Source organism: Telopea speciosissima, chromosome 5, assembly GCF_018873765.1.
Source record: "Telopea speciosissima isolate NSW1024214 ecotype Mountain lineage chromosome 5, Tspe_v1, whole genome shotgun sequence".
Taxonomy (NCBI): domain Eukaryota; kingdom Viridiplantae; phylum Streptophyta; class Magnoliopsida; order Proteales; family Proteaceae; genus Telopea; species Telopea speciosissima.
Window position 1 is genome coordinate 54557578 of NC_057920.1, and position 23138 is coordinate 54580715.

General features: G+C 37.8%; 1 protein-coding gene and 1 pseudogene across 1 annotated transcript; one reads left to right on the plus strand and one right to left on the minus strand.

Annotated features, from left to right (window-relative positions):
* Positions 1–12545: 12545 nt before the first annotated feature.
* Positions 12546–13300, plus strand: LOC122662083 (annotated as a pseudogene).
* A 7653-nt stretch (positions 13301–20953) lies between these two features.
* On the minus strand, positions 20954–22279 carry LOC122663086. The gene has a single exon (XM_043858791.1). It carries the CDS (start codon positions 22277–22279, stop codon positions 20954–20956), a length of 1326 nt encoding a protein of 441 aa, XP_043714726.1.
* Between the last annotated feature and the right edge of the window lie 859 nt (positions 22280–23138).

Here is a 23138-nt window from a genome sequence, read left to right on the forward strand (position 1 = left end):
TTGACGTTGAAAGTTAAATCATTTCTTGCACGCCAAAGATACCAGCAAAGAAAGGATGCTTGCGCTAACGACTCTTGAGCAAGCTTCTTATCATTCCGATAAAGGGCATCCCAACTTCCTATCCATTCATGTAGCAATGGGTTATGGTTGGAAGGAGAAGAATATGACAAACTACTGCCAAACCAAACCAAGCGAGCAAATGAACAGCCCAATAGAATATGATCTGCAGTTTCCTTATCCGCCCCACAACGAAGACATGACGGATCGATTGGAACTCGACGAGAGTGAAGACCCTCCCCTGAAGCAATACCCTGTGCGCAAACTCTCCAAATAAAGCTTTTTATTTTTGGGAGAGTATTCATACCCCAAATGCATTTCCAGGTGGAGTCTGGAATAAGGTCCCACTGATGAATGTGTGAAGAAGATGCGCTTGTAGTGGTAGCAGTTTGAGCTTCATTTGATAGCAAGTGGTAAGCCATCTTAACAGAAAAAATACCATTCCTCGATGGGCCCCATACCTGCTTGTCTTCCATTTGGAAAAGACTCAAATTAATCTTTGAGAATGGCTTCCCTTGTACCCGGCTGAAAGTATTTTTGAAGAAGATCAATCCTCTACCGTCTTGAGATGGGGTCAATGAGATCCGCAACAGAATTTAATTGGCACCCAAGGGGTTTTGGATCTTGAATCTTGAAATTAGGAAGTGTTGGAATCCAATTGTCTAGCCAAATGTTTATATTTTCTCCATTTCCTATCTGCCAAAGTAACCCTTTGAGGAGAGTTTTCCTTCCTTCTAGTAAACTTCTCCAACCCCATGATGGTTTGTTACCCAATCTTGCATCAAAGAAATTTGAGTGTGGAAAAGATATTGACTTCATAAAGCGAGCCCATAGAGAGTCCGGTGATGACCATAGCCGCCAAGCTACCTTCGCTAATAATGCTTGATTTTGGAGTTTTGAGTCTTTAAAACCTAAACCCCCCTTTACCTTGGATCTACAAAGTTTTGACCAAGAAATCCAATGAATTTTGGAATCCTTGTCAGAATCTCCCCAATACAAATCCGAGCTCACCTTTCTGATTGAATCATTGGAGTGAAGCTGGCAACTTAAAGTGTGAACCTGCAAAGTTAGACATAGGAGCGATTGCAGCCTTCAATAAAACTTCCTTCCCAACGTGGGACAGGAAATTTTTCTTCCAACCTTGCAGTTTCCTAAGAGTCCTCTCCTTCACTTCTTGAAATAAAACTTTCATGGAAATACCAAAGTCAGTTGGTAATCCTAGATATTTAGAAGGTCCATCACCATATGGAACTTTTAATACCCTCGAAAACCACTGCTAGAACCTGTTAGGTGTATTTGGGCTAAATGTAGGAGAGGACTTTTGAAGGTTTATAGCCTGCCCAGTGGCTTTACAATATAAATCCAAGCATTGCTTGAGAGATATGACCTCCTACAACTTCACTTTTGAAAAAAGTAAGCAGTCGTCAGCAAATAGTAAATGTGTGATTGGGGGACCTCTGTGACGAACTTTGATGCCTTGCAGAGAACCAAGCTCCTGAGCATGAGAGATAACTGAAGAAAGAGCTTGGGAACATAAAATGAAAATAGCAAGCGAGAGGTGTTACGGCCTTGCATATTTTGATCCGAACCCTAACCCGAATCCGAATGTAGATCTGGAAACCGAAGTCGTGGCATCGTGTGCGTTATGGAGTATTGATTTATGTTCTAACAAGTAGAAGATGAAGAAGGAATCCCGGTGGTAACACGCTGCTTGTAGGCAAAATGACAGATACCTCCCCTGTGCGGTTGTGGGATCCACACGCGGATGTACAACTTGTGGTAAGATATCCTAACCGCGTATTAGGTAGTTTTGGTATTATAACTATGTCCTTGTGGGTTCGCTTGCGGAACGAATTGACTTTTAGATGTTCCGACACGAAGAAAACGAAGACAGAAATCTTAGGTTGATGTACTAGTCGATTGCTGCATCGACCAGAGAATTCTGCCACCGCGAATTTTGCTCCTAGAGGCGTGGGGCCCAGTGTTTTGGGCCGGGGATCTCGTCGCCGCATCCCGATTAATTAGTTGGAATGTTTTTCCCAACACTTTGGATACATGGGGCCCACCAATTCGGTTACCCGTGTTAGTGTTTAATTAAAACATAAACAAATACAAACCTATTACTAAATGACAAATATGGTAATTAGTGTTAGTGTTTAATTAAAACATAAACAAATACAAACCTATACTAAATGACAAATATGGTAATTAGTATTAGTGTTGGATTAAAACATAAACAAATACCAATATTTCACTAAATAACAAATATTTCAATTAAGTGATAGTGTCGGCCTATCTTGAGTTATAAAGATTTAAATAATTAAGTTTTATCTAAAACTCAAAACCGACTAACAAATATAAGAATTAATTAAACAATGAAGCAATCCTTTAACCGCCTAACTAGAATAAGAATTAATTAAGTACAAACCAATCTCTAAGAACCAGTTCACTTATCCTTTAGACTAACCGATTGACAAGGAGAGAAAAGAAGAGAGAGGAAAAGAAGAGAAGAAGAAGAAGAAGAGAAGAAGAAGAAGGCCGATTGAAGGACTACCACTGCAAGCCATCTTTGCCTTTAGGTAAAACCCATCCTTCATTGTCTTTAATCATTTAGATTATCTCCTCATCTCAAACCCCTTGCTGAATCTCAAGGGAAGTTATCGATTTTCAAACTTTACTGATGAGGCCATGATTGAATTCATTTCCTCTTCATGTAGATGCCAAACCCTATGAAATCTTTGGTTTTCTAACTCTTTCTTTTACATATGCTAAACCAGTTTCTGAAATTAAAGTTTGAATATGGTTTTCTCTACTAATTTCTATAGCTAAATAGTTTAGGAATTTCAGAGATTAAGACAGTTATCTTAAATATGTTCAAATTCTAAAACCCTACCTCTATGTCATCTGGTTACCAATCCCATCGATGCCTTGATAATTGAATGAAGGCACTTGATTTCCTATTTCAGCCAAAAACCCATCGAGACCATGAAATTCTACGATTTTTGGGCTGTTGTGCATCTATGGTCAATGTCCTAGTCAACTGGGTCATCAACCAGAGAATACTACTTCAGTTTTTACACCTGTTATATCTCAGGTTGGTGTCCCAGTTGAATGGTTCATCATCCAGAGAATAACTGTTTCAATTTTTAAACCACTGCCATCTCAGGTTGGTGTCCCGGTTGACTGCCTCATCAACCTGAGATGCTGTTTCACTCGTGAACACGTTCTAAACCTTATCTAACCCTACCACGAGGTAACCCTAGGACTCCACACGAGTTTTTGACACTTTCAAACACCGAATGTGGTTAAACATTCATAGGACTTTACCATTTGCTCGTCAAATCGCGCCGATCATCGACACGGAACATAACCCAACATCACCATAGCAATCATAACAAGGTACGTGGGGGTAAGCTTTGATTTCTTTTAAGAGTGTCTATTCCATTCTTAGATGTATTTGTCATGAATCATTTGCATATTTAAATTCATGTTTTATTTATGATATTTATTGATTTCATTGTTTATAACTTATGGTTGTGAATGATATGATGTGGAATGATTGGCAATATGAATTCTTGTGATAGATTAGATGTCGTAGTCGGCTTGAAAACGACAGGTATGGGATGCGGGAGCACTGTACACCTTGTACTATGCCATTTAGACTGCATATGACTAGGAATGTCATTCCTTAGTGCTACAACCCTTACCAGCAGGGGTTCAGGTGTTGGGTGATCATAGCTCCCTGTCACTGAGGAGTGTGAAGGACGTCGGGATGGGGTCCTGGCTATGATTATCGGGGTCTACCCACGGGAAAGTATATAATACCAACGACCGCTGTGGGCTCCATACAACAGTTGAGGTTTCGTCTCGGAGCGGTTAAGAAGGAACCGAGAACGTCTCCCGAGTTGTTGTCTTAGCACAGACCCGACTTAGGCATTTGTTTGTTAGGTGGATTTAATATTAAAATTGAACCCAGGCATTTAGGATGCATGCTTGTGTGTGTGTGGTCTATCCTTTACTTGCTGAGCTCAATGAAGCTCACCCCTGTGGAATTTTCTCTTTTTAGATGATCTTGCAGGTGAATGCGTTTGTGGCAGAAAGGATTACTTGGAGAATAGGAACTGATGACGTGACGTTACCTTTTTATTTTCTTTTGTTTAATACTATCCTTTTTGGTGGATGAATTTCCATTGTATATATTTTAGAATAGTTGTGTGGTGGTTCGATGGTCGTGAACCTGGGAATATCGAGCTGTTGGAACTTTCAATGTAAATAATATGTATAAAACTTATAGCACTTTACTTTCCCTGCACTCTGATCAATGTAACACGTGTTATCTTGAAATTGTGTTGTGCTTGTGACGTGTATTTACTGCATTTGGATCCTGGTGGTCTCCGAATACATCGGGTATTCGGGTCAGCCATCGAATCCTCCCAGGGGGGGTTCGGGGTGTGACAAGAGGGGATCTCCTTGACGAATACCACGGGATGGTACAATAGAGCCCTTAACACCATTGATTAGGAGCTTATATGAGACGGACCAGATATAGGCCATTACAAGGTCCACCCAATACTGGCGAAAGCCCATCTTCAATAAATCTCCATTCCAGCTGATCGTATGCCTTCCGCATGTCTAGCTTGAGAGCTAGAAATTTTGCCTTCCCCTTCTTTTGCTTCTTTATATAGTGAAACATCTCATGGGCAACCAATATATTATCAGAAATTAGCCTTGTTGGAATAAATGCAGATTGTGATGGAGCTGATGGAGCTATGATTTGGTGTAATACACCATGCAAACGATCAGCAATGAGCTTGGTAATGACTTTGAAAATCAGGTTGCAAAAACTTATGGGCCTGAATTGATCCGCTGACTCGGGCTGAACTGCCTTTGGAATTAGGCATATGTGAGTGATATTCAACTCCAAAGGGATGTGACCTGTGTTAAAGAACTCAACAACATAAGAAAAAATATCCTCTTTTACAAACTCCCAATAAAGTTGGAAAAAGATGGGTGGAAAACCATCAGGTCTTAGAGATTTCAATGGACCCATAGCAAACAAAGCAAGGCGGACTTCCTCCATTGTTGGGGGTTTACATAGAGAGTCATTAATCTCATAAGAAACTACAGGGTTAACCATATTTAAAACCTGAGCAATGGCATCATTATCAACTGTCTCAGAAGCATATTGTTGAAAGTGTCTGGATAAAAGATTTGAAAACTCTGAGGGAGAGGACGACCATTGACCTGATGGGGATTTGAGCTTCAGGATCTTGTTGTGGACCCGCCTTTGCACAGTAGAAATGTGAAAAAAGGAGGTGTTCTCATCTCCACACTGTAACCAAGTATTTCTTGACTTTGGTCGCCACATTTCCTCCTCCTTTTGGAGCTCATCATCAAGTAAGCGTTGAACCTCCGTCTCACGGTTTTGGGAAAACAGTGAAGATGGAAGACCTTGAATATGCTCCAACTCGGCTTTGAGGGTCTTGATATTCTCATGGATATTACCAAAGACTTCTTTGTTCCACTTCTTAAAGACAAGTTGTGAATTTTGGATTTTTCCCATCAATACCTGCGTCGCAGAACCTGAAGGTGTAATCGACCACCCTTTACGAGCAGCATTTCGACAATCTGCATGTTGAAGCCACATGGATTCGAATCTAAAGGTACGGCGACCCCTAGACTCTCCACCAATAGAATCACTTAAAATGGGACAATGATCCGAGCCAATTGATGGCTTAACAAAAAGAGAAGCCTCAGAGAATGCTTGCCTCCAATCAGGGTTGCATAAAGCCCGATCTAACCGTATTCTGATATTTGAGGCTCTAGTTCATTTATTATTCCATGTAAAGAGTGGACCATGAAAACCCAAGTCCAAGGAATTACAAGAATTCACAAAAGATCTGAAGATATCAGAGTCACGAGATAGAGATTGTGACCCACGTGATTTCTCATGCCATGAGAGATATGAATTGAAATTGCCAAGGCATAGCCATCTCCCATTCCGCGCTCTGTCAATAGCAGTTATAAAATCCCAAACCAAATGCCTTCTATGTTTCAAAGGATCGCCATAAACACAAGTAAGGAAAAATGGTGGATTATCAGATGAAGTAACCTCTATATCGATAAACCGATGATCTGAATATAGCACATTTAAAGAAACACTATCCTTCCATAAAATCGCAAGACCACCGGAAGCACCATGGGGATCAATAGTAAAGCATGAACGAAACTTAGCTTTCCGATACAATTTGGCTATACCTATTTTTTGACTCTTCGTTTCCATAAGATACACAATATCTAGATAGTCAGATTTGAGGAGGTGATGAAAAGGAACGTTTTGTCGTGGACCTCCCAAACCCTTGACAGTTCCACCCAAGAATCTTCCTTGCTTCCTGTGGTGCTGCTCCCCAGCCACCACGGGGGTCTGTGCAAGAAATAGGATTCTAGGCAATCGGTATAAGACTTGACAGAATCTGCTTGTATATAATATATATATATATACCCGAATGAAATATCAAAATAAATACAGAAATAAAACAACTTACAATACCACAACGACTGTCTCCTTGTTTCTTCCTAAGCAGCAAACAGCAACACAAGTGGAGTCGTACAGAGAGTACTTTTCTTAAGGTGTTGAACGCCCCCTATACGTGCAGATTCGGGTTGACCTTAGCGTTCTACCTCCAAGATAAAATCACTTCAATCACAACTGGCAGCACCCAAGAGTGATTACAATACAGAGTATCCGAAGGTAATTACTCAGTAATCAGAAAGGAAGAAGAAGAACAAGAAAAGAAGCAAACAGAATGCAGAGAGCACACTGTTTACAGAGCACAGGAAACACTTGCATAAATTGTATATCTTGAAGCCCAAAGCCCATTTGTATATATAGGCCTACTAGTTGTACAGATATGTACACCCCCATATACATACCCCTCTATGTATAGGTATGTGTACATATCAAGTCCCTACGTATGGGTGCATGAACATGCATGTACGTGCCTATACGTACTATAATGCATGATGCCAAAAAGAATACATCATATGAATCCACATCAATTCGACTCGGCTCGATGCGCGTGTGTGAAAAGCACCCGCGACCCCAACCTCACACATGGGACAAGGGAGAGTTCCCTTAGAACCCTCTATCCCTTGTAAGCTACATGAGCTCATATTAGGTCATTTTTCTACTTGTCCCTAACCAATGTGGGATTAAACTTGAAGAGGTTCTCATGCCTTTTCAAGTTTCCTTACAAGTTTATACAAGAGGTCATTGGTTCTAACCACCATGCACACACATATACAAGTGTTTCCAACAAAATCAAAACAAAGTGGAGGAAAAAGGTTTTTCATATTTGAAACTTATATTTCAAAAAGAACATTTCAAAAGGAAAGTTTTGAAACTGCTTTTTGAAAAACACAAAATCCAACAGTCTGCCCTAAAAAATTAGGCACAGAATCAGTTAAATCAAGCACAGCCATATCTGTATCTTCCACGGAATCTGATTCTTCCTTTGCCACCCGAGGCCTCTTTGGAGCTTGTAAAGTACTCAGGCCATTGCCTTGAACAGTGGAGAATGGTTGGGATGGTTGCACATGTGTTGAGTCTTGATTTGGGGGTGAAAGAGTGCAACCCGATAGGTGGGGGAGAAGAGTAGACAAAGCTTGAGTAATTTCGGGAGTTTGTGGTTAAGTTATGGAGGTAATTAAGGACGTTACTTCCCCGATTAATTGGGGTAGTGGAATTGGAAATGATATGGTAACGTATCTTGTAGAGAAATAATAGGTGTGATAATGGATTAGCATGTGGTGATAAATTTGGAATGGCACACTCATAATTTGGTGGGACGTTTGAACTTATTGAATTATGATGAGAGTTGTGGGATGCAGTGGGCACGTTAATTACTCCCTATAGCACATTAGAATAACTATCAGCCATTATTGGTAAAATAAAACACACTAAAGATGGAAACGTCCCACTTTTTTTTTTTTTTGGGGTGATAGGAAACGTCCCACACTACAAGAAATATGATTTTTCGCGACGGTAATAAACCGTCGCCAAAAATAGATATCTGTCGCTGAAACTATAAGCGACGGTAAATTTAACCGTCGCCAGTCCGTCGGCTAAACTGGCGTCGGGGAAAATCGCGACGGTAAAACTGCTACCGACTAGCAAAATAATTTTTGACGACGTTTTATATTACCGTCGCTAAAAATACATTTTCACGACGCTTTATGTTTCCGTCGCTAAAAATATATTTATGGCGACATTTATGCTTTCGTCGCCATAAATATATTTTTAACGACGGAAACATAAAGCTTCGTGAAAAATGTATTTTTAGCGACGGTTTTAATAGTCACTAAAAATGTAAATATTAGACGACGGTCTTTTGTATACCGTCAGGGAAAATCTAATTTATACCACGGACAATTAAATAACCGTGGGTAAAAATAAATCTTTAGCGACGGTAATATGTTTACCGTCGGCAAAAATTGTTTTTTTTTTTTTTTTCCATTTATATGGTATTCATTGTTTGTAATTCAAAAAAGGAAATTTTCACCTGCAATTTACATCTATATATAATATTCATTCCATAAAAGAAAAACTATTAACTACAAAATCCATATATTGTAGTTAATTCATTGCTTTCCATTAACACAAAAAACTCAAAAGGCTAGGATTCCTTTAAAATTCACTTTCAATCAACTCTCCACCAATGTTGTTAACCAAAACACCAACAAAAAAAACCCAAAGAGAAAAAATTTCTAGCCAAAGGAACATCATAATCTAGTACTCCTTCTAATAAAATACTTCATCACCGTTGCTCTCCACATTGCAGATCAGGAACATCATAATCTATTCCTCCTTCCAATTTTCATCCTTTTGAATTTCATAGTTGGAACTTTCTAGCTTCTAACTTCATTGCACCTGAAGGAAACATAGATGAACAAATTACACATAAGTTAAAATCCTTTGAAGGACTAAAAGAAACAAAAAGGCATCATCTTCACACTAAGAAGTGGCAAACCATATCCAACCTGCCAAGTCATCATCTTGACACTTTAATTTCATTGATAATGCCAAACCAAACTAAACTATCATTTTTAATCATTAACACCACATTTAAGTAAATATAGGTTGTATTTCCGACATCAATTCCATAAAGTTCAAACAACATGATCAGAAAAATGAAAAAAAAGGAATCATGATATATATTCCAACAGTAAAAAGGAAACAAACATGTCCAGGAAGAAGGTGACTAAGGTGATCAGCAAGTGCCTTGGAGATCTAAGGAAAGTACAAAAGCAGGGTGCATTTTCATCTCACTTAGACAAAAACCATGACATTGTTGCCACGGTTAGTGTGCTAAAAGAGTCACTGTCCTCAATATCCTCAACCAGTAGCACACTTTGTCTTCCATAAGCACCCAAATTTTTTTTATTCTAGGGAATTGCCTTAGGATTTCACTTTGTACATGGAAAAGGAATACATGTATACAGAATATAAAAACAGGTTCTCTGATCATTTCTAAGTAGGAAATAAATATGAAAAAACAGATCAAGAAAACCAAAAAGTAGATGAGAACAGGTTTTTCCAATATCACAACCCAAGTAATAAACAATTTTGGTTCAGATTGGCATTTCTGAGTCTAATTATATACAATCTAAAACAAACCCAATATGGCACTTTACAAACTACCCCAGCTGATCCACCTAGTATTTCAAGGTTCAGGTTGGTACTCTCAACCTAATTACTAAAGGGGTCCTTGAGAGTTTTGCAAATCACAGTTCCTTGTTGTAACTCTCCATGCTTATGCTGTAATTTCAATTAAATTGTGATACAAGAGAGAACAAAATTTATGAGTAGTATCATTAGCAAATTACAGTATACAAGTGCACAAATTTATAGTTTCAGTTTCTAGTTAGAGTTGGAGATGGCTATTGAGATGTTTAGGTCTAAGTTTATACAGCTTTCCTCAAGGGATTTAAAGTCCATAATATCTCTCTCTTACTACTTCTATTGAACTGAGGGATATATTCTTCCAAAGGGCAAGAGAAAAAGAAAGCATGCACACCTGCAGATCAGAAATCAGTTTCTTTTCATTTATATAGATTTCTTCTACCAACCATGACACTCAAATGAGAAGGAAATATGCATATATGTCATTGACCAAAAAATAAAACCAATGGGAAGATGTACAAATCCAATAAGGTCAAATTGGGAATTTTTATTTTCAATTAAGTTGCAAGCAAGTAGCAGCAATGCAACAGCCATGTAGTATCATTGATTCATCGTTACAAAGGAAAAAGAATAAATATAAATCAAATATATGTAACACTTCTCACCAAAGATATATGTTCAATGACATGGCCCACTCATCACTGAGTCAGAGATTAGTTCAAAACTGGGACAATCAAAGATGCATCACATGGCCCACTCATCTACTGACTCAGTGAGAGAGAGAGAGAGAGAGAGAGAGAGGGAGAGAAAGATATTAATAAATCAAGGGAAGCAGTTTTCTATCCGGGAGTGTGGCCTACGCCAGCACTCCCATGTGTCTATATCTCTCCTCCTTAAAACAAGGGGGCTAGTGTCTTTTCACATGGGGAGGAGACAGATAGACTCATGCAAGTGCTGGCGTAGGCCACACTCCCGGACAGAGATCTTTTTCCGATAAATCAAACATATGTAACACTTCTCACTAATCATCTTCAAAATTTAGTAAGAAGACAAGGAGAGCAAGAGAACAATGATGGGTTGGTACTGCAGATTATGGGTAGTTTTACTTGCACTGGCACTAATGTTTTCTCTAGGGGCAAACCAAGGCCAAGCAAGAGTTCTTCCATCACAACCACAATCTTCAGGGCATTCTCAAGCTAATGAAAATTTGCAGGCAGAAATGAAGAAGCAGCCCATGAAGCAAGTAAAATAAAGCTTTCACAAGGTACCTCCAAGCATGTCAAATCCAATCCAGAACAAGTAATCTCCCTACCACCTGATGTCCCTTCCCTTCTTTTTTTAAGAGTGAGTTTTTTTCAAGATGAAGTTTGAAATGTGTTATCATCTCAACAATGAAATTTTTCTGTTTCCATGCATGCTAGGTTAAAGCCTCATTTTAATGGGTGAAGGAGAAGAAATACAAATTGTCGTAGCAGGTTTTTTTCCACTACGAAACCATTCCCAATTTTCTGTGGACAGTGGGAAAGTGCATAACATCTTTTAGGTAGTCTTGTATTTTATACTTTGTAGACTTTACTATACAACAAACAAGGCATTACAGAAGAAAATGTCACATGATGTACAGACGAATGACCCCAAAAATAGTAATTTTCTCCACATAAAACCATCCTTGCACAGGAACCCCATTCACAGGATAGCTAGACATTGGAAATGGCAGAATCGAAACTCAAAATCATACTAACCTAATTAGTAACAATAAACCAAAGAAAATCTAAAGGAAATGAAATTAAGCAGATTAATAAATAATGAGTACAAAACAAATAAGATTTAATATGTCCCTCTGGAGTTCAGACCCCACAGTAATGGCCTGCATACTGCCAATTCTCCTATATCTCTAGGAGGACAGTCACTGAAGTGCTGTTGAAATTTCTAGAAGAAATTAACATGCTCGTGAGATCTTTGTTTACAATGAATCTCAGTCATCTCAGCTATTATGGCAACATGTTGTTCTGAGACAACTCTGGTTAAACAAATAGTTGTCTGTTTGATAATATAAGCCTAACTCCATATGGGCCTTGTAGTAACCTCGACTTTCATATTGCAAAAACCAATGAAACAGCATGGATTATGAAGCATGCAAGAAAGCAAAATCTTCATGCTCGATTGTTAAATCATCAAAATATTGATAACATAAAAAATGAAAAGCAAAAGAAATCTAGACCACCAAGCACATACAATTTATGTATTAATCTATTTACTCATGGAAGGAAGAGATAATAAAGAAGACCATTACAAATCAACTTCTTTGGAGAACCATAGTTCAGTAACAGAGTACAGGAATTGCTTCAATATTCTAAACAAATGATAAACGGATGCAACCTGACCTGTGAGTCACAGATTCTAACAGTTTTCCGGATCAAACCCCAACAGTTCTCATGTAAAATGGATGAATGGGAGTAATAAATGGTTCTGAAATACCAGAAACCAGAACAGAGTCACATAAAACCCCAGAAACACCAATAACCATATTGCTTTGTCTTCTCTAGATAAGACACAAAGACACCTTCAAAGTGTAAACCCAGATATATTTGGAAAGAAGAATTAGAAAAAAACTTGCAACATGCATAGAAGCTGGACAAAGAGAGAGAGAGGATCTTTTCTTACAACTCCTTCTCTGTTGTGTTCCTTTACTGTTTTTTTTTTTTTCATGAACTGGCTCTACTCACAATCTAATAACTGTTAGATAGACCCTTGCACTTCTTCTATATCTATTTTTATATCTTAATTAATAGGTATAATGTATACATTTTGGTTTCTTTTTTAATATTTGGGTCCTGTCTTTGTTGTATTTAAAGTCTAGTCAAATCCCTCTACTTGGTTTATTATAAAATTTCTGCTGTAAATATACCATGCCTTCCTCTTCTGGAACTTCTTCGGGGTCAACTCTGCTTCCAAAATATGGTTCAGAAGAAGACCTTCAGCTTGTAATGGATCAAAGGAAAAAGAAGAGAATGCTATCAAACCGTGAATCGGCGAGAAGATCAAGGATGCGGAAACAGAAGCATTTGGATGAACTGATGGTCCAAATGGCTCAGCTCAGGAAGGAGAATAACCAGATCCTTACAAGTATGAACTTCACCACTCAGCACTACTTGGCCATTGAAGCTGAGAATTTAGTTTTGAGAGCTTAGATGGGGGAGTTGAACAACAGATTGCAGTCCCTTAATGAGATCATCCAGTACATAAATGAGGGCAATAACCGTTTTGAAACTGAGGAAACTCTAATCAGTTCTGATAGCTTTCATGAACCCATGGAATTCACTCTATCTAAATCAGCAACCTATCATGGCTTCTGCAGACATGTTTCAATACTGAAACTCCTTCCATATCCCATGGCTCTCTGAGAAGCTTGAGACTGCAATAATGGTTTGTTTGTGTTGTCAGTGGTGTTTGTTTAGGTTCTCAATGAGTGTAGAGCTACAAGGGGGTTTCTTTTTTTAACTCTCTCTGTCACTCTGTGACACTCTTTGTAAGTTTTACCTATCTTTCATCTTTTAGGGACTAAGGGCCTAATATTAGGGGTAGAAGTCACCAAGCTTTCCTTGCAAAATGCAAAACAATCAAAAGAGCTGCAGGCTGCTCAAGAAATGGCATATTCTAGAGGTGCTAGAGTGCCAAAAGGTAATCGTGCTAGCCGCAAGTATTCTGATAGCAAGACTAATGGCATTCAGCCTGGGAGAAAGGGTCGTTTCTCTAGTAGGTCTAGTGAAGTTTCTGGAGCAGTATATGATGATGTGGAGTTCTGGAGTCTTGATCCAGATGATATTAAAATGGAGTTGTAGGCAAGAAAACAAAGAGAGGCTGCTCTTGAGGCTGCTTTAGTTTCACCAACTATACAGTAGGATGTTACATTGTTGAGGTTTTAATGGTTTCACTCTGAAACTCTAACAAGAGTTTCAAACCCCAAAAAAGGAAGAAGAAAAGAAAAGAAAAAAAAAAAAGACATCCACAGCAAGTAGTAATTAGAGCTAGGTAATTTCTAATAATGACCATAATTCAGAACTGAAAAAGATAGGAAAAATATAACATCCTAAACACACTTAGAAACAAATAGAACAAAGATGAAAGTAAAACCTATTCTATTTTCTTTTTCCCCACCTTTGTTTGATCAAAACAAATCCAAATTAGCTCACATTCTACTGTTTTTACTTTTCACCATCACATCACCAATATAAACACATGTTCATACATATATAAACTACATATGCAAATCCATAGATAAACACAGAATGAAACGAAGCAGAAACAGAGAGCGAGCTAGAGAGAAAGGAAGTTTAAGATAAAAAAAAAATTAAAACAAGAGAACTTAACTACAGAAACCCTAAACACAAGAAGAGTTGATCAATAGGTATGTAAGAACTAATCCTTTCTGACAAATCAAAGAATGTAAGTAAAAATAAGAGGAGAAGGAAGTTCCTACTTTTCCTTTTTAATCAATTCTGAATACCTCATTGACATCTTTGTCTGCCATTCTATTTTAAAGCTCTGACCTTCACCATTGTGCTCCATTCCAAGGGTGCAGCCAATGGCCTTAAATCAAGGAGGAAGCAAAGCAACCAAGAGCAAACAGGTTAGAAGACAGTTTAAATTTGAATTTGAAGTCTGGGTCCCAAGCTGAGGTAAAAGGAACAGAGCAGATATGTGGATCTGGGAATTCAATTGAGCAACCCAGTGACCGTCTCATGGTTGATAAACAAATGCAGACCAAGATGAAAACTGACCACTCAGAAATGTGGGATCTAAGAAGGTCCACCTCACCATCCAAAAAACATAACAAGATTGACACACAAGAGGTTCTGTAATGTCCATATTTTCTAATTCTTGCTGCCTATATTACTTGTATATCTCTTATTCCAAGTTGTTGGAGTTTTCTAAAGCTGTTCTCTTGATCTTAGTGCATAATTTTGAATAGAACTGTTTTAGCAAATTCCTAGTTTCTGTTTTATAGACGCCATGATTCCCATGACCCATAATTCATGTATGATGTTCTTACAGTCAACTTTCCATGAAATGTTTAACCAAATATCAAGAGAAATCATTGAATTTTTGCTTGGATTTGTGTTTCTAATATTCATGATTGAGTCTTGGAAACAAATACAGAAGTAATCATTGTTTTGATTTTTAATTTGTTTTCCAAATATCTTCTAATTTAACCTTCTCAATGAGGGTCCACTTATTGATTCATTTACTGACTGATCTAATTGTTTATTTTCAGGTAAACCAGAAGTTTATTTTCAGGTAAACCAGAAGTTTATTTACCATTTCAGTCTGCACTTTCCCTTCTTTAGAATGATGTTTTAAAGAAGAAAATGAAAGAAGAAGAGTAGAATGGGAAGAAGAAGTTGAAGGAGACAAAATATAAGAAGCATTGTAGAAGAGATGGAGAGTGGGAGCTGCTGCCCTGTTGCAACAGGGCTGGAGGTCATGTGAAACCATATGAGATGGTGAAAGGGTGAACAGTTGGTGGATCCACTGATGAGTGTTGTGAAACCATATCAGCCGGGTTCAACAGATGTCCAACAATGTTAGGTCGCTCACACTATCTATCACTCTGGCCAAGAAGATTGATAACTCTTTCAGCTTAATAGCCAAGAAGATGATGAGGAAGCAGGTGAGGATGACAAAGCTGATGAAGTGGATGACAAGCAATCTGTGCTAAAACTCTTCTTCATGACAAGTGAAGAAGAAGGAATCTCAAGTTGAACACCAAAAAGCCTCAGACCTCCAACAGCACTTCCTGTGTAAATGGTGCAACTCCTTGAATTAATTATGTCCCATGTTCCCACAATGTGAACATTTCCTGCCCATTTTCACCCAGACAGAGAACTTCAAAAACCAACCACCGACACCCACACATACAAACCAGAGAATGAAAGATAATGAGATACTCTCACTAGTGACTACTACTTAGGTTTGGTTGTGGAATACAGGTATATATATATGAATGTATTTGATGATGGAGGATGTAGCGTTTAATAAGAAGGAAAGTGTAGGAAGGATAATTGGATGGACATGGTTTTCTTGTTGGATATTTTCCATTGTGGGACTCCAAATCAAAAAGAAATACAACAGTTAAGGAGAGTCCGACCACCATCTTTGTGTGGGTCAAAAATTTTATTTTAAAAAAATCTATAAATAAAGAGTACCTATAGTTTGGAAGACATATTATAGTGTTTAGGTGGGGACCTAGTTAATTATTTATTTTCATCTACAAATGCATTTATCTGTTCATCCATTTGGTACAAATCCCACATTAATATATTTTTTTTGTTGGGTTTTAGGAATGAGATTCATAAATTCCTAGTGGTAATGTATGATCTAAATTAAAGCTTATGTATGATGATCCAATCCCTCTCTTGGCATGATATTTTTTGTTTTGCTCTAATGAGTCTCACGACTTTAAAACGTGTCATATCCAATAAATTAAGGAGGTTACTCTTTATCTCTTCCTAACTCGTTGTAAGACTACATATAGTCCCAACAGCCTACTCAAGTGGTGCAACCCACCTGCACCTCATGAGCCTACTCATGGAACATTCCAAATGGATAATTCCATATGGAACAGAACAGTAGGGTGGATTAATACAACAAAAGAAAGAAAGGGGTGGGAGAGTGTGAGTGTGTGTACGGGCAGCAAGAGGTGGGTGAGTTAGGCATAGCGAATGATCCATGAATTAAAAAAAAATTCTCAATATGTAAGGAACAAGGGAGAGTTTAAAGGACTTGGAATATTGAACTCTGGTTTGGAGATCCATGTACCTCTCATTTGGAAGCTTGTGACAAAGACATAAAATCCTGAAATGATTTCATATGTGCCCCAAATTCAGCCAGCATTTGTTCCTGCTTAGCCAACCTTGCATCCTGTTCAGCTGCTCTCTCTTTCCACTGAGATATTTCCTCTCCCTGTTGAGAGACAATCTCTTTCAACGATCATTTTGCTTTCTTAGGTCTGCAACCGAGATGCATTATGTTGGGTGCGCATTGCCTCTTTGCCCCACATCTTTGTTGGGGTTACTCCAAGACCCATCAAGCGGACTCTCGCATGAGAATCCTCGCAAGCACCTTTGAAGATTTCTTCACGGACTTCAGGCTTTTGTTGATCTTCTTCACTTCTCTTACTAAGCTCTATGTTTATGCTGTTCTGCAAGTTATAATGAACAAGAACACTTTAATTTGGGGAATATAAAAGAGGTCGACTGAAATAGCTAAGTTGGAATGCAAACCATTATCCTTTCTGATTCAGGGTCTATGAAATTTCCAGTCTTCGTCGATCTATGTGTCAAATCAAACATCTCAATACAAGAAGGAGATAAACGTTCTGGATGCTCATTTTTCTTAAAAAAAAAAAAAAGAATAGAAAGAAATATCAGAAAATGTTGGGACTAAGAGATAGCCAACTTCAATAAAATAAATATTAATGTAAAACAAATCACTTACCTTCCTTTCACGTAATACTGCAAAGGAAGTACTTCCTGTCGTATGGCGCATTATTTGTTTGGCCTTAATATCTTTATTTCGCTGTGAAATTTCCTACCAAGAATATTGCATTCAATTAAAACTGCAAAGACAGTAAATATAGTAAAAAATATTTAAACTACATTCAGTTCTATAGAAAAGTATCTTTACCAAATGGTTATTGTCCCCCCACATCTTGAACATAGCTTCCCATTGTTCTTTAGACATACATTTCAGATCAATGTTTTCCATACGTTCTGAATCCGTCTCATACTTATTAAAATGTTCAGATTTCAGTAGAGATTTGTAATCCCTCCATCGAGCACAAAGTTTCTCTAGGATCCAACTCCGGCTAGATTCCGGTATGTCAAATTTCTCCTAAAAGAAAAAAAAAAGAAGATATTAGTTATCATATTATTATTGTGTAAGCCATACAAATTATGGATATGATATTAATAATACCATGACTTTGGCGCATGCATCATCTTTGTACACTTGCGGCACTTTTCGCCAATCAGGGTACGTTAATGGTAACAAGTTGGTGTTTTTTGCTAACAACCCAATCCAAGTAGCTATTTTGGCTGTCCTTGTAGAGTTTGCTTGGCCATACTTGTTTACACCAATACAAATTTTTTCCCCATTACGCATGTTTACAATGTCTTTTGCCATTGTTTTGCCCCTCTTGCCTCTTCCCCTACGAACTGTAAATGGCCCAACATAAGAAGAAATTAATCATCTGTAACAATAATACTTGACATCAAATTTAAAGAGTAACATTACAATTGACTAACCCGGAGTAGTAGCGCCACTATCCTCCTGGGTCCAATCCTCCGACCCAGGAGGCTGGGTCAAATCATCCTGACTCATGATTCTTCCCTGTTTCACTCCTGCAAAATCAATAAACTCAAATCATATATCAGATAAATTTTCTATATGACAATATCAATAGTGTAAACTGATGAAAGTAACTAATCCATAATTACATGACTTTTGGTGTGAAGTATACATTAATGTAAGCAACGGATATGACCCACTATCAAGTAAAAAAATCTGAAGTCTTTCTATGTCACTACATGACTAAAAATTGATATAGAATTGGGAGATGATGATCCAATTGCTCAATCTATCTTTCCCTCATATAGAGAAATAAGACCTTTAAATATCTCTCTAATTTGATGTCTCTCTACTGTAAAATTGTGTGGTTGCATTTGCTGGAGCCTGAAACATAAAATGTTGTGGCTGAGTGTTATGGTGATGTATCTACACATTCTCAGACCAGTTTATTCTCAACTGAGCATGGTTTTTAATTCAACCTGTATTCATTTTGTTTGGATGATTTGATTCCTTGCATTCCATAAAAATAAACCAGTAATAGAAAAAATAGAAAGAACGACTTATCCAAGTTGGAGAAAGAGGAACTTATGGTTGTGTTTATCAAATCAAAAAGAGAAGAAGCTTAATCTATGTCACTAAAAGACTAAAAATTGATATAGAATTTATTGGATATTGGACTTTGAATGTTAGTGAAGGAATAAAGAACGCATTGCATTTAAGTCAGTACATTTCCATTTATTTCTCAAAGAATATGCGACTTACTTGATTTTAATGTTCAATCAATTTGATATATCATCATCTAAACTTTCCATTGAATTGATCAATCCGATGGGGGTGTCAATTATAATACCTTCCACATCAGATCTTACCCAACTAAGACTGGCATCACCATCATCCTCTAAATGTTCTACATATTGTCTATATTGTAATGTACTCTGTGTATATGTCTGATCTAAATCATCACGATCCGGATCCTGCTGTCCCATATCAAAAATATCCCTACTTTTAGGCCTCATGGTAACTTGCCATTCAGGCCTATGAGAATCTACAATGTAAAACACTTGCTCTGCTTGTGATGGAAGTACAAATGGTTTGGCAAGCTGATCTCGGCTACTATACAATAAATGGTTAAAATTGACAAGTACAAACCCCAACTCATCTTCCTCTACTCCCTTTCTGTTATCAGCCCAATCACAATGAAATAATATTACTTTGAGATCCTCTACATATTCCAATTCAACTACTTTTTTCAACAAACCATAATACGTGATAATTCCTTCAATAGGATGTCTATCTCTTGAACTAGAGTAATCTTCTGAAATTGCCGTAATAAGGACCCCGCTATTTTGAGTTTTCCTATGCTTCTCATGTGACTTACTACGAAACTTGATGCCATTATAGATGTATTCATTATAACTTCTCACATCCAAGTTAGGACCTCGAGCAAGCCATCTGATATGATGAGGCACCTCCTCCCCATTCTGGCGTAAATGCAAGATCTGATGACACAATATTAAGCCACATATAAGAAGATATAGGCTCTAACCTAGCTCCCAAACAATTGAAATGTGTTGTACTTACATGCTCATTGAACCAAGCTGGAAACTCCTTAGCATGTCTTGTCGAAATAAGATGTGGGCGAGCTTTACGACCCATTAATCTTTGCAACTTCTCTTTGTGGAGCCTAGATATATGTACATAATTTTCTTAAGAACTATTACTTTCTCATAAACATATAAAATATAAAGTTTAATCAAATATAAATATATTGTAAATAGAACATTGATATGTAATACTTACTTTCGGTATTCATTTAATCCATCATAGTTCTTTAGCACGTACCGATGAGCCTGGTCCCTTTCTTGAATGTCTAGTCGTAATATCTCACACTTCCCTACAGGCCTACCTGTTCTTGAGAAAATAGAGATTGGATGTTCTAGTTCTCGTTGAACCCGCATTTCGATCGCTCTATTCGACCTTGTTTCCACACCTTCAAAGTATCTAGAGCGAGAAAGTCAAACACTCATCCCCAATGTATCCTCTCGCTATTGATCCCTCGGCCGACTAAGATTGCGCACGTAGTCCTTAAGTTGTTTAAGGAACCTAAACACAAATAAATTTATGACATTATTTAATGATCATAATATGAAACCTACACTAGTAGCTTCACTTTTTAAGCCAAAAATTTCACACTAACCTCTCTATTGGATACATCCAATGGTATTGTACTGGACCAGCCAAGCTAGCTTCATGGGCTAAATGAATAATCAAGTGAACCATAATATCAAAGAATGAAGGTGGGAAAAGCTTTTCCATATTGCTAAGTGTTATGCCAACACTTTCACCAAGCCTCTTAAAGTCCTCCTCTTTCCCAACTTTACTATACAAATCCCGAAAAAATACACATAATTGTATTAATATAATGGTAACATTCTTAGGCAACACACCACGCAATGCTACCGGAAGAAGTTGTTGCATCATGATATAACAATCATGGCTCTTCATTCCTAATATGTTACGTTCTTGCACACACCGTGAGATATTACTGCAAAGGCCATCTGGAACTTTTACACCCCTTAAAACGGAACAAAACAAATCTTTGTCAGCAGTAGACATTGTGTAGCATGCTAGAGGTATGAATATTTTATCCTTCCCTTCAATAAACTTTGGGTGAAGAAATGATCGTATTTCGATCTCTCTCAGATCTAAACGTGCCTTCACGTTATCCTTTGTCTTTTTTTTAAGATCCAATAATGTGCCAATGATACTATCACATACATTCTTCTCAATATGCATCACGTCTAAATTGTGATGGATTAGATTAGATCTCCAGTATGGCAATTCAAAGAATATACTCTTCTTCTTTCAATTAAATGGAAGTTTTGGCTGTTTTAACTTCCTTCGCCTCTTCTTCTTCTTCCCATGCTTGTCAATAATATCTTTCCCAAATAAAGGAAACTGAACACCTTCCAGCTCCTCCAAAATATCGTAACCCGATAGTGGCTTTGGTTGTAGTTCATGTTCCTCATAGCCATCAAAGCTCTTTTTATCACGTCGAAATCTATGTCCTTGGGGAAGGAATCGACGATGACCTAAATAATAGTGTTTCCTCCCATATTTAAGCCAACGAGAAGTAGTATTCTTGTTGCAGCATGGACAAGCGAAAACACCTTTAGTACTCCAACCCGATAATACCGCATAAGCCGGGAAATCATTAATGGTCCATAACAAACATGCATTTAGCTTAAACTTCTCCTTCTTATATGCATCGTAATTTACAACCCCAGTGTTCCATAATTCTTTCAACTCTTCTATCAATGGCTGTAAATATATATCTATATCATTGCCAAGTTGTCGTGGTCTAGGAATAAGCAAAGTAAGCATGAGATACTCTGGCTTCATACACATCCATGGTGGCAAATTGTAAGGCATCACAACAACAGGCCATATGCTATACTTTACACTCATTGACTTGAACGGGTTGAATCCATCAATAGCTAATCCAAGTCTGATATTACGAGGCTCCTCACTAAAAGTAGGATGCAACTTATCAAACTCTTTCCACGCTTGCCCATCAGCTGGGTGTCGTAACCTTTGATCATTTGTACGACCCTCGTAGTGCCACCTCATGTTAAATGAGGTTTTAGACGACATGTATAACCTTTGCAACCTTGGGATCAATGGAAAATGGCGTAATGTCTTAGCCGGGATTTTCTTATCTACTGATGTATATCTTGAAGTACCACATTTGGAGCAAGTCGTGGCTTTCTCTTGTCCCTTCCAATACAACATACAATCATTTGGGCACACATCAATCTTGTGGTAATTAAGCCCCAAGTCCTTGATGATTTTCTTTGTTTCGTACATATTATTTGGTAAAGTATTCGGCTCGGGAAGTGCCTCTTGCAACAACTCTAACAGCATTGTGAATGCTTTGTCGGTCATTTTGCAAAGGCATTTTATGTGATATATACGAAGAATGAAGGACAGTCTGGTAAACTTCATGCATCCTGGATACAACTCCTTCTTTGCATCTTCCATCAATCGATCAAATTTATCGCCGATGGTACTCCCACCCTCTGTACACTCACCGGTGACACCATCCTCTATTTCTTCATTTGTATTTATTCCACGCATCTCATTTAACATAGTATGTGTAACATCATATGTTTCACCTTCCTCATGTACCATTGTGTTAACATGGTGAATTGTATGTGAAGATGAACCTTCCCCATGGTAACTCCATTTCGTATAATTCCATAGGATTCCATCAACTATCAAATGTTCTAACACTGTATCTCTAGTCATGCATAGTTGATTTACGCAATTTACACATGGGCATAGTATCCGATTTCCTACTGCAATACTAGAAAATGCATACTCTATGAATTTGTTGACTTCTAATTTATATTGTGAAGACAGTCGGAAATTTGGATCCCTTGACTTTCCAATCCAACTCCTGGGCATGGTTTATCAGTGGTCTGCAATCAAACTTGAGATAAGAAAACCAAAAACAAAGACTTAGATCGAAATCAATAGCTTTTTTGTAGGTTTAAAACAGATCTAAGATGAGGATAAGAACCAAGGTACACAGAATAGAAATAAAGGTAAAGTAAGGCTGAAACTGATTAGCAGAAAAGTATGAATTTTTTTTGGATGAATGAAAAGTATGAAATTAAAGCAATTAGAATCAAGATAAAAGGGAGAATTAACTTGCGCAATGTAGAGAAAAGTTACAGAAAACTAACCTGATCTACTTGATCAATGGAGAAAAAAGGATGAAGGCTATGAAACAGGAATCCCACCTGATCCTATCATAGCTGTCATGGGGGTTAGGCAACCCAAGGCGGTGGAGAGGGCCAAAGTTGAAGGTGACACCAACTAGGCGAACAAGGCGTCCAAGGCACCCGCCTAGGCGACCAAAGCGCCTGGACACCTAGGCGATGCCTTCACAACTATGGATCCTATGCCAAATCCATAGCAGAACTATTGTGCTATTACATGTTACTTCATTCAGATATATTAGCAGTTGACCACCTTAATTAATCAC